Genomic DNA, 13363 nt, shown 5'->3' with positions numbered 1-13363 from the left:
CTTGGCCCCAGTGATGCCGTACACACTACCCTCTGTCATGACATGCACCTTTTTGGGTGAGGATCATAGCCCCCCTCTCTCTCGCGCTCTCCCACTACAGGTTTGTGATGGTCGTAAATACCAAAACTCCTTTCCCCACTCTGCCAAAATGAAAGTTGAGAATCCCTTTGTTACCACAGAGAAAGACTTTGCAGTACGGTAACCTCAAAAGGCTGAATAATGAAACAACATTTCTGTATTCCAAACAGTTGAAATTGTCCGTGGGTATTTAAAGAACAGTCCTGTCGAATTTGTTAATAATTTGTGACGCAACTAAAGATGGTAGGACAACATAACTGTTTATCTTAATGTATATATTTCCCTGTTGTCAGGGTCACATCCAGCTCCGCGGGAACGTATATGATTAAATATGAAACTACTTGTGAGAAGATAAAATGTGATGTTAGTCTTCTAAATGAGAAAATATTTTTTCATGTAAAGTTTATCCAGTTAGTGGTTACGCCCCCATGAGCAGACATTATACCCAAACGTCACGAAACACCCCTTTCCACAGAGTTAATAAAATGACTCATGACAAAATGTACATTTAGTCAAGAGAATGTAGGGACAAAGTCTCCACGTTGGAATGGCTACCACTCTACAGACCAAGCAGACTAAGGCGTGAGCCGGATGTTGCAAAATGGTTTAAACAACAACTCTACCAAAGGACAAGACCAGAGAACGTGGATATCATCCCCACGCTGAAATGGTTAAGAAATCTAGATCGAATGTGTTTACCAATGGTACTCTGAAAGATCCATTCACTATCGAACGACCAAATGATTACACCTGACGTATTCATTATAACAAGCTACAACTACGAAAGACTGATCTCTGGTGGACATCCAGAGACTTTGTCGACAATCTATCCAGCAGATGGACCGGCGACCAGAGAGACAACAAAGGTATACACTTGTAAATATATAAATTGCAATTTATATTCGAATGAGCGGCTGTGCATGTTCAAAGAATTAGCATTTCCATGAGTGTAGTCAACTATATGTCCGTGGGTCCACTCTGAGTTTCCCGCTTTTGAGCTGTCCCCACCTTTCCTTTGTCTACCAAGGCCTCATATCGGTTTCGTCCACTTGGGACATTTTGTGCCATGTTAGTAACCAATGTATGACCTACTGTGTGTGTTTTATGTAATTCTATGATTGATTAGTTAGTTAGTAAATAAATCATTAAGCCAATTTGTATATCGCCGATTCATGATTTATATTAGGGTTCGTGCATAAATCCAAGGGTTTGCGACATTCAGGAATGAGACTGATGAGGTAATAATACATTAATAGAAGACTGTAATCGATAAGATATGAAAATATCTGAAGAGTTAATTTGGGAAATAGACTCTTTAAACTCTACATTTTCCCGTGGTGCCCCGACTTCCTAGTTAATTAAAGTTTACATGATTCGTTTAATCACGTAAGGAATAATTACAGAGAATTGATTTGATAATATAACAGTCTTCACATTTAATGATAGTCACACTGTAGCACAACATCTGTAGCGCCTTATGGTCAGATGCCGAGCAGTTGCCATACCAGGCCGTGATGCAACCGGTCAGGATGCTCTCGATGGTGCAGCTGTAGAACTTTCAGGGGGGACCCATGCCAAAATTTTCAGTCTCCTGACGGGGAAAGGGTTTTGTCGTGCCCTCTTCACYACTGTCTTGGTGTGTTTGGACCATGATAGCTCGTTGGTGATGTGGACACCAAGGAACTTGAAAATCTCGGCCCGCTCCACTACAGCCCCGTTGATGTTAATAGGGGCCAGTTCAGCCTGCCTTTTCCTGTAGTCCACAATCAGCTCCTTTGTCTTGCTCACATTGAGGGAGAGGTTCTTGTCCTGGCACCACACAGTTTAACCTGACTGTGAGAACGAACAGAGCCAGTCCCAAAACTCTTTTCCCCTCCCCCTTGGCCTTGACCCTTCAATGTTTGCAGATATGTAAGGTGGAAGCAATATGGTGGAAGCTTCACCACTACACTGCGCATACCCTCCAGACTTGCAAATAAAGGAATATTTTTTTCTCTATATCAAGGGAAAGCCGCTAAGTGACATTTTAAAAAGGTTCAACTAGATAAGTATAAACCCATTAGTCATCAATCGGGTCAAACTGACAGAGACAGATATGAGGCACATGATAACAAGGGCTTCTTCCTGGCCCAAATAGAGCTGCCTTATAGGCTCCATCTGCTCCCACAACTGTACAGGACATAGAAATAGCATCTCCCATTGCATGGGTAATAAGGATCTGCTCTATCAAACACTGATAATCGCCCGATGAATGGTAGTTTGACTGAAGATCCATGCACGACGCAAGTAAATCATCCATTGATGGCAATTGGAGACCTGCGCCAAAACTTGGAGATCTGAACGTCTCTTTTAAAAAAAGATTTATTGCTAGGGGACGACGACTCATAATACAGGAACAGAGTAAATGTAATGCCGTCAAACATATGGAAAGTATGTGTTTGATACCATTCCACTCAAGCCATTACAACAAGCCTGTCCTCCCCAATTAAAGCGTCACCAACCTCCTGTGGTTCAGTCCAACTCAGGTGCCTCATTGTGTTGCGTGTGATTGCCCTCTGTTGGTCTTGGAGAGAACATTATCCTTTAATTTGCTTAAGGAATGTGGCAGCCTGGTCCCATATCAATTTGTGTGGTCTTTGTTGTTACTCTAGTAGATATGCGACTATAGAAGTTGGCTTTTAAGCACAAACAGATCTGGTATCAGGCTAGGAACGTGGGAGGAAAGAAACATCCGTTTATTGAGATTAACCTTAAGTGGCATCCTCTCCATCCGCACTGATATGAAAAAGACAGGCTAGGTGGAAACTATACAACAAATGATGCCTGCCGGAAACTAGCTTTCACCTGTCCAGTTCTTTCTGATCAGTTACAGACTAGAGATTAGAGTGGGGATGCACCCAGAGAGTGAAACAGATCAGAGGTGCATTCAATTAGGTCAGGGGTGGGAAAGCTACGGCCCAGATCCGGCCCGCAAGCCCATTTAATCATTGGGAGCTTGGAGTGGGGGGGTTATTATTTTGGGACTCCAGGCCACACTTGAACCTCTATAATTTCTACATACTTTCTATAGGGTTTAATGGACCTATATATTTTCAATTCAAATAACTGCCCTTTTTCTGGCCTGCAAATAGGTTTTGGCAAACAAATCAAAGAATCTGTGCAGCCCTCCGTTTAATTTTTACATCCCGATGTGGGCTTCAAGCCCAAAACAATTTGCACCTCTGAGTTAGGTTCAACGTTTGCTACTTTCTTGAAGGTTTGTACTGAATGGCATGTTTCCCCAAAACTGTGCACCGTGTGTTTGCTCCCATTGGGTGGGTGTAGCCTGATCAAAATGGGTGTGACCATTAGAAATCGTAAAACTCATGAAGCACACCATACACAAATCACCCTCTGGGCCACCATAATCACACCGTTCTTCAAAATAGTCGTTCAGACAGTACCTTTTCTGTTAAATTAAACGTTGAACAACGTTCTGTCGTACTGAACGCACCTCTGGGTGGTGTTCATTGGGACACACCATAGCAAAACGGAAAACGAAAGAGTTCTTCTTGGACAACTTCAGATAGTACCTCCCTCTTTTCCGTGATTCCCTCCGTTTGAGAATTTTCTTCAATTTCGTGCCTACTGCAGACACCCCAGGGTTCTCAGAAAATTGAGGCAGAGGCATGTACAGCAATTAACACAGATTCTGGTTTAAAAGGATTCATCAAATCAGTTTTATTTGTCTTTATGGGGTGTCTGATTTTACAAGTTGCAACAAAATAATTCCTCTCAATCAATGTTTAGGTTAGTTAAAGCGCCCATTCGTTTCTCAGATAAGAAATTCCTCAAAAAAGGGCACACTACAAACAAAAAAAACCTTTATATGTATATATCAAAATCAGATATATAAATATGAAAAAAATCAGATGTTATCAAAAATAACAGGAGGCAGGGAGTGTTGAAGGTAGTGAATAAGCTGCATTTAGTAAATTACACAGCCAAAATGGGACATGAGGTGACAGACACTATTGTGATGGAAGTCCGATTCAGGACAGAAAACGTTAACAGTAAACCGTGTACTGTCATAGAGTCTAAATCCACAAAAAAAAAAGCACAGGAAACAAATTCAGAACTTGAGTATATAAAATGTTTAACCAAACTGTGATGATGGAAGAGAGAAGCACATTGGAAGACCCCCCCAATATAAGGCCTCCCGAGTGGCGCAGCAGTCTAAGGCACTGCATCGCAGTGCTTGAGGCGTCACTACAGACTTGGATTTGAACCCAGGCTGTTTCACAACCGTCCGTAACTGGGAGTCCCAATGTGCGATGCCCTATTAGCCCAGCGTCATCCGAGTTAGGGGAGGGTTTAGCCACGGGGGGCTTTACTTGGCTCATCGCGCTCTAGGGACTCCTTGTGGCGGGCCGGGCGCCTACAGGCTGACCTCGGTCGTCAGTTGAACTGTTTCCTACGACACATTGGTGCAGCTGGCTTCCGGGTTAAGCGGGCGCATGTTAAGAAGAGCGGTTTGGCAGGTCACGTTTCAGAGGACGCCTGACCCGACCTTCGCCTCTCCCGAGCCCGTTGGGGAGTTGCAGCGATGACAAGATCGTAATTGGATATCACGAAATTGGGGAGAAAAAGGGGGTAAAGAATTAAGTATGGGGGCTTTTTGAACAGAAGACGTGTACAGTAGTATTGTACTAAGAGAACGGCGGGAATGCATGCAATGGATAAAATGCATATATATATTTTTTTTTATCAGCCCAGTTATATCAGCCCCCTTGTTTTAACCCAATTCAGTTTTAACTTGAATCCAGTGGCCAGCCAGTCAGTGGGCCATACCCTCGACACCTACCAGGCCGATGTGAGTCCCTTGATAAGAGGGACCGGCCCTGTGTGGATGTGTGTGAAATCAAAGCAGCAAAACTACTGGAAAAGTAAGCCTAGGGGGCACTGCCCCCAGCTAAGTGTTCCACCTCTGCACAGCCATTAATCCTGATCACACTGATAATGCACAACTCACGCTTCACTGTGCCGAGGCTCCTACATAGACTGGATATAGATGGATGCTGACCTGGGATAAGGGTTGTGTTAGTGAGAAGGGGAGACACTGCCCCATGCAGTCTGGGGCGGTTGACTAAAGTGCCTGACAATCTTTGGTCTACCAACCCTAAAGGTTGCAATACCACAAGCCATGTCAAAATGCATTTGGAAGAAAGCAAAGAAGAAAACAATGGCACAAGCAGGAGAAGACCGCACGCCATTCCAGGTATTTTCATATTTCAGAATCCATCGTTTTCATCGTAACTCGTTTCACAAATTTTTTAAACAAATCTAAGTTATACAGTTATGTTAACATCTTCATCAAACCCTGAGCAAAGAGAGGAGCCTCCAAGAAGGCCGAACATAAGACTTCATATATTATAACAAAACAAATCTGTCCGGAATAAGAATTAAAATAAAGTTGATTAACAGGATATGTGTTTTGCATGCAGACCCTTGAACCCTATGAACCGCATGATTCGAAGGCTCTGGATTGGATGTCAGGGTAGGGGGCGGGGGATTGCACTTTAGCGACACGTCGAGGTGCCCCGAGTGTCAAAGTGTACGAGACTACTAGCTCTCTATAATCCGCCCCATACCTCACGATGACGTCGACCGTGACCTTGCAACAGACTAAGGGAAATTTCAAAGGTATACCATGGAAATCCCTTAAGCCATCAATGTCACCCTCACCTTTTCAGGCCAAACCCCATCTGTCATGGTCTTACATATCAAATCAATAAAAAAACGCTTCAAGATGGGGGAAAATGTCTCCGACATGTCGATGTCAACCATATAAGGTTCCCAACAGTGGTTGTCCTGTATTGTGAGGCGATTGGTTGCGGCGGTCCTGCATCGTGAGGACATTCGTGGCATTGACTTGTGAGGGCACGCAGATTCTGCTCTGGTCCAAAAATAATAATACATTTTACTTGGGGTACACATTTCAAGATAGTCAAGGACATCTTGCATTAAAAGTAGGCCTACATAAAATCAAGTGCAGTACATAAAATAGGGCTCTGGTAGAATGTAGTGCACTATAAAAGGGAATAGGGTGCCAGTTGGGAGGTAACCCATGTGAACAGATGGAGAGTCTGGCCTTTAGGCGTGTCACTGTGAGCAGCACATCCAGAGAGCCTTTTTAAAGCCATGAAGGCTGATTGGCCTTGTTAGGAAATGGCACTGTAGCCTAATTAACCCTGCGTTCCCTGGACTCTTGAGCTGCTGAGTGGAGAGACTGGACACCTGATGCTAGCAACGGCAACTCATCTAGATCAGTGGTTCCCAAACTGTGGGGCGCACCCCCTGCGGTCGGCATAATTTTTTAAGGAACACAGTCCAGCTTTAAAAACTTACTCTTGAGAGCTGTAATAGTAGAATGCTCGAGGTGCAATTTCGAAATTGGGTAGTGCATCATCAGGTCCTCTTGTCATGTTAGTCATTGCATACCTTAAAGAGCTATTTACAACTTGTTAGAAATGCCCAGATCAACTAGCCCATGTCAGCTAATTTTTTTTTAGCTCATAGATATTGTTGTAATTTTTTTGTCACTCAATATCACATGAACACACATTAGACATGGCAAAATGTATAGAATTGCAAAAACAGTTGCATTAACGGCAAAATTCTTTGCACCCCATGACAACAAAAAATGATAATACAAAATTAAAACAAATAATTAAAATTAAAAATTGGCAGAATTGCAGGAAATTAGCTTTAAACCTGCATTCTCTCCACCAACAAGAGAGGTGTGAACAGTTTGTCATGAACAGTGCTTGTGCCCATAGAAATAGACGGGCGCATGAGCGGGATGTTTCCCAATGCTGGTAAACGTAAAGTAAGGGTACGAGGAGTGAGTGAGAAAGATGGAGACAGGAAGGGAGAGAGAGAAATAGGGAGGACAAGAGAGTGAGAGCGCACAATGAGAAGGCCTGGGATGTTTCTGTATGGAGTTCTGTGGTCGCATCAGTCAGACAGACAGACAAAAGACACTTGAGTCGAGGCATATTGATAAAGCTGGACTCTTTGCCTCTGTCTCTGGGTCCGGGCCAAACCAGACAAACAAGCCCATCATTTAAAAGCAGCAGCACTCAGCTTCCCTCCCTCCATTCCCCAGCCTTCTGCCTGCTCTGCTCTTGCTCCAGCGCCGCCCCGGAAGCACAGTGGCCTGGTTTGGTTTGGTCCCGGACTGGAGTGTTTCTCAGCAGAAAATGGCTGAGTCCCCACAATGCAGGGGTCTACGGAGTACAGCAGTGTCACCACAATGCAACCGTCTGCTAGAGAGGAGCAGAGCCCCCACAATGCCGCAGTCTCCTAAAGAGAGCAGAGTCCCCACAATGCATCATTCAGTCCCCACAATGCAGTAGTCTCCTACAGAGGACAGCAGAATCCCCAAAATGCAACCTAACATGCAGACAGAACTTCAGCGGACAGGGCCACATTGACAAAACTGATGCAAAGGTGCATCCTGACCAGGGCCCAATACTTATTAAAATAGCCTCTAAGACTAGATAACGTTGATTAAATACATGATGATTTGCTCAAGCTAAAATGTGGTCAGGGCATGTAGGTTTGAAGCAAAGTTGTTTTGGTGCTCACACAAACACTTCCCACCATTCTCAAATGTATCCAATTGCCAAGGGCAGCCTTCTTAAGTCTGGTCAGTGTTAAAACTAGAAGAATGTGTTGAGTTTCAGCAGAAATAGTGTGTGTGTACGTGATATAAATGTACCTCTCACGGCTTCAGACTTGTCAAAGTGCTAACAGAATCTACAGAAGCTTCTCATTATCAAGGTTGTCGTCATAAAAAAAAACATGTGCATATGGTAATGCATTCTCTAAAAACAAACATATTTAGTTATTATTATCCTGTATTTACAGCCCTATGATTGGTGCTCCATGCTAGCAGCACTGATGCCACCAAGCGTCTGTTCCTCCTTGCCACTATAAAACACACGCCGTGGATGGGCACTCTGGCTAAAATAACCAGCACTTCAATTTACTGGTAAATTAGTAATAATTATCTACAAGTTAACGGTGTTTAATTTATACAGAACTATTGCCTTCATATTTGAAGGCTAAGGACGAGTAGGTTAAAAGACAACATAAAACTCTGGGAAAGTATTCAAGGCCATATGGGTTGTGTGGACAATATGATAAGATGTATCACATTTAAAGTAACTGGCCAGTGTCCAGATTTCTATGAAATATGACCAATAATGAATTACAATGACTGGAATTGTTTCTTCTCCCCAAAAAAGTAATTATGTTAAAAAGCATATTTTCCGTTTTGGAATGGTGTGGGCGTACCCCAACAGCTGAATGGTGTGGGCGTCGACTAGTCCAAAAATATTAATGCGAGTAGACTGCTGATTGGCCAGCTCATCTTCCTCAAGGAGGATGACATCATCCTCTATGTGGAAATAGCAAGCATTTTTTAAACTGTCTGTAGAGCTGGGCGATATGTCAAGAATCCATATCACGATAATGTAAAAAAAAAAAAATGCGCTAATGATAATTCTGCGATAAATTATTATAAAAAAAATTGGGAGGTGCTAGAGCTGGGCGATATGGACAAAAAGTAGTATTGCAATCAATGTAACAATATTGCTCGATAACAAATACAATGATAAAACATTTTTTTTTTTAAATGGACAGTTACTTTACATTAGCGGCAGGGCTCTAGATTATTTATTTTTCAGTGCCAAGTAATACTTGGCAGCCTGACTCAAAAAGTAAGCCATTTCATCTAACATATTAAAATAGGATCCAATATTAGCAGATTTATTTTTGATGACATCTTTGTGCACATTGGCCTAAAGGCTATATTATTCACCACCTGAGGAAGTGGGAACTCAAAACAGCTAGATTGCTAACTCTAAATAGGATATTGTTGCTATATAGAATAAATAATTAGCCTGCTATCAGTAAACATAGGCGATTGTCCTACAAAAACTTTCCAGCACTAGGCCTAGGCTACTTAATGTAGGCCTATTAACTGCAAATGGCAGGCTCTGCTCATCTCCGCTGCATCAAAACCATACTAACTACAGCCTATTCCGGTTGTAAAGTGTTGCCATGAACTCAATTTTGAGGTGATAAATACATGATATACTCACAGAAAGCTGAGTCTCCTCTCTAACTAGAACAAAAGTAGTTGCTTTGAAAACTGTATTTTCCCCCCAATAGCATTTTGAGCAACGGTCATATGCTTGTGCTTCTCAGAATGCATCTCTCCTCCGCCGTGTGCAGTGGGTGTCAGCAGCCAACAGCGAAACAGGTACAGGCAGGAATCAACATAATGCATAGGCTATTACTGTTGACCAAATAATGATTTTAGGACAAACTACAGAAACATTGTGTAGCAAAATCACAGAAAATTCCTGATGTATGCAAAATGCTTCGGTAAGGGGAAGGTAATGTCGATAATTTTCTGCTTATCGTCCCAGCTCTAGATACAATTGAGGTGTTTTTCCCCCTCCAATTTATGCTTTGGCCACAAATACAACTATAGGATGAGTCAACATTTGGGTACGAGTTAACAGAATATGAACTTTAAAAGTGAGATTTTCACTGGACAGTTATACTGGGGTTATAACTGGGGTTGTTTCCCGCTTGCTGACCTGTCCTAAGAAGCCAACCAAGTCGGGGAAAACTCATAATTCGTCCCCAGAATAGGCAATCATGAGTAAAAGTAGAATACATGAAATGAGTGTATCGCCACCATCAAGCCTTTCTTATTCTATTCGACAATCTTCTGTTTGAAAATAGAGTATAATTTTGGAGCAGGGCCGCATGCAGCTGTGTAATCATCCTGCTCCAGCATCATGCTAGGAACTTTACTGTTTTTATATCTAAACATCAGGTTCATCTCTACTACATGGGGTTTTAAATTGTCCTCGCCGTTTTCAACCCCGTCTGTTTTATTGCTCCAACTGGCACCTAGTGGGCCGGTCCCTGGAGGGCACAATGTGACCTTAAAGGGATGCCCAGTGGTATACAAGCCCCTCCCACGTGGCCCCCAGACCCCGTTGCCAGAGGGCAGCATTGACCTAACAGAATCACCCCACCACTCCCACCCCGCAAACTTGACGTCGAGTGACCGTAAAGTCTTGTCTCCACCCATTAAAAGCAGCTTCAGCTGTTGCAATGGAGCCGAACCCGGGACTAAACGAGCAATCCCATTCCTTCTAATGCTGCTACAGCGCTCCCAGAGAAGTCTTGTGTATGTAAACATACGGACAAAGCTTTTGCTAAGCCACCCCATTTAGGTAGGGAGGACACAGCACATAATATAGAGAGAGGCTCCTAGCTTGTGATGCCCCACCCTGTGTGACAATGAGGGGCGGGGGTTTAGAGAATTCATGTAAACAGACGCAGCAGGGCAGCAGTACAGCACACAGAACCCTGTTGGGCCGTAAACAACAAAGGAGGAAGACGGGAGCGCTGCAGGCACACCGATTGGCCAGCGGCGGCAGCCATGGAGAGCGGTGAATGAGGAAACGGGACAATGGGAGGCGCTGAGGTGGATAAAGGAGGGTGGAGTTCCACAATCCAATCACATTAAATGGGTTTTTGTGTAGCTATGCTGGTGCAAACATTTCTTTCTCATTTTCTCCTTCAAATGTAGATGAGGTGACACCTGTACCTATCTTAGTTTGTAAACACCCCATCCCATCCCTCCACCCCTCGTCCCACCACCCAGCCTTGTGACCATTACAATCTGCATGCCAAGTCCCCTTTCCCGCTTCTCCTCCTCTCCCGCCGGCGGTCTTTTAAAGATGAGGACTAGGTGGGTGGACAAACACTTCATAAAATGTGAATCTTCAGAACTTGACAAAAAAAATCATTGACAAAACAAAATAAATCAACAAATTCTACAGACACATTCATCCACACTAACTGATCTTCCAATCAGCAGAGCAAGTAACAGATGAAGGGGAGGGGCCGGGGGAGTGTCTCAGCACCTCCCCCCCTCCGAAAAAAGCCAGGAGCTCCATTCTGTCTTCTTCATATCTTTTAGGGAAACTCCAGTGTAGCACAACAAATATAACCCCTGTCCAATCACTCTAATCCAAGCACAGGGTAAACCCCCCCCCTCCCAAAAAAATAGAGTAGAGCTTGCACTGGACATGGAGCGATCAGTAGTATCGAAGCAAAAGGGAAACATGGGGGTGGGGGCTCAGGGGGAGGAGGAGCAGTAGCAGTGTAATCATAGTAGTAACGGTTGTAGTTTTGGGGAGACTGTGGTATGTAGCCGAAGTGCTTCTGCAGTAGAAGTAGTAGTCGATGGTGGTTCATTTTTGTGTGACTCGAGCGCATATAGAGTAGAGAGAACCGAGAAAGAACAGAGAGAGCACGATGGTGACGGAGTGAGCTCTCCAGCTCTAATGGTTTCCCTTGGGTTGGTTGTCCGTGAGGGAGGGGGGGCTAGGTGGGGGCAGGGGGGAGGAGTCCTGGCTGCCGGCAGCAGCGGTGGAGTGACACTGGCGCTGGTAGAGCCGCCAGCCCTTGCGGCAGAGCAGCACGAACCAGTAGACCTGCGGCGCCAGGATACACAGGCTGCCCAGGTTGACCGACAGTGTCAGGTGGAAGGGCACGCCGTAGATGGGGATGCCGTAGTGACGGCCGTAGACCCAGTACATGTAGGGAAAGAGGGCGATTCGACACAGGAAGAAGCTGAGCAACACCATGCCCCCATTGGCCTTATGGATCCAGCAGTCCTGCAGACCCAGCTGTGAGAAACAAGAGGAGAGGAGGATGGAGGGAGAGATGTGTTGGGAGAATATTGAAAGGAGACAAAGAGGGAGAAAAAAGGTCATTATATGGTCAAACAGTCTTGAAATTCTAAGTGAGCAAAACTGGGCTGGAATCCCTGGACCTGTTTGAATACTTTGAAAATACATTCTTCCTTCCTCCCTCCATGATGTAATCACTGATCTGAAGACTGGACTGGTGAAAGCTATGAAGTGGTACCCATGCATCATGGTAGATCTGTTGATAGATACACTATTACAGGAAGCGAAGGAGGCATTCTAACAGTGCCCATGTGTGGTCTTGTGTGTTATGACAGTGGCTCTGCAGTACCCGACCAGTCCACCAGAGGACACTAAGTAAGAGAGTAGAGAGTGGCACTACTGAATGAAGAGTCAGAAGTCAGCAGAAAGTGAGCTAGAGACCAAGCAGGCTGCCTGCTCTTTGCTCTTTTAGTGATAAACATATACCAGAAGTGTTTATTTAGTGAGTAGCTGTATGGATACAAGTACAAATAAAGGAAACACCAACATAAAGCGTCTTAATAGGGCGTGGCCACCATGAGCCGCCAGATCAGCTTCAACACGCCTTGGCATAGATTCTACAAGTTTATGGAACTTTATTGGAGGGATGCAACATCATTCTATAATTTGGTGTTTTGTTGATGGAACACGCTGTCTCAGGCGCTGCTGAATCTCAATTGGGTTGAGATCCGATGACACACATACAGAGACCGACACACAGACAGAGGCCGAGACTGACACACAGACACAGACACAGACAGAGACCGAGACCGAGACAGACACAGACGACAGACAGACACAGACACAGACGACAGACAGAGACAGACACAGACAGACACAGACAGAGACAGACACAGACAGACACACAGACAGAGACCGACAGAGACCGACAAGCAGACAGAGACCGACAGAGACCGACACAACAGAGACAGAGAAACCGAGAACCCGCACACAGACAGAGACGCGAGACCGACACACAGACAGAGACCGACACCAGACAGAAAGACCGAGACAAGACACACAGACAGAGACCGAGACAGACACACAGACAGAGACCGAGACAACAGACAGACACACAGACAGAGACCGAGACAGACAGACACACAGACAGACAGAGACCGAGACAGACAGACACACAGAACAGACAGCGAGACGACGAGACAGACAGACACAGAGCCAGACAGACAGAGACCGAGACAGACACACAGACAGAGACCGAGACAGACACACAGACCCACCCTTTGAACCCTCTATGCTCCTTTGAGACCTCTCTTCCAAAGTCAGTTAGATCACTTCTAGCCATAATAGCCAAAATAATGAGCAACTGGGCATTTTTATACATGACCCTATGCATAATGGGATGTTTTAATTGCTTAACTGTTTGGAAACACCTTTCAATATACTTTGTATCCCTCATTTACTCAAGAGTTTCCTTTATTTTGGCAGATACCTATATATACACATTGTTAGGTGGAGAT

General features: G+C 44.4%; 1 protein-coding gene across 1 annotated transcript in view; it reads right to left on the bottom strand.

Moving 5' to 3' along the window:
- Positions 1-3773: 3773 nt before the first annotated feature.
- The window catches only part of LOC111980169 (ceramide synthase-like), a 43121-nt gene continuing 33531 nt past the window's right edge, over positions 3774-13363 (bottom strand). Inside the window, exon 5 of the mRNA XM_024010835.2 lies at positions 3774-11843. Within this exon, the coding sequence (XP_023866603.1) occupies positions 11496-11843 (348 nt within the window). The 3' untranslated portion in view covers positions 3774-11495. The remainder of the gene's footprint in view (positions 11844-13363) is intronic.

This window comes from Salvelinus sp. IW2-2015, linkage group LG20, assembly GCF_002910315.2.
Source record: "Salvelinus sp. IW2-2015 linkage group LG20, ASM291031v2, whole genome shotgun sequence".
Lineage (NCBI taxonomy): Eukaryota > Metazoa > Chordata > Actinopteri > Salmoniformes > Salmonidae > Salvelinus > Salvelinus sp. IW2-2015.
The sequence above is the reverse complement of the archived record's forward strand: the minus strand, read 5'-3'. Positions and strand labels throughout refer to the sequence as shown.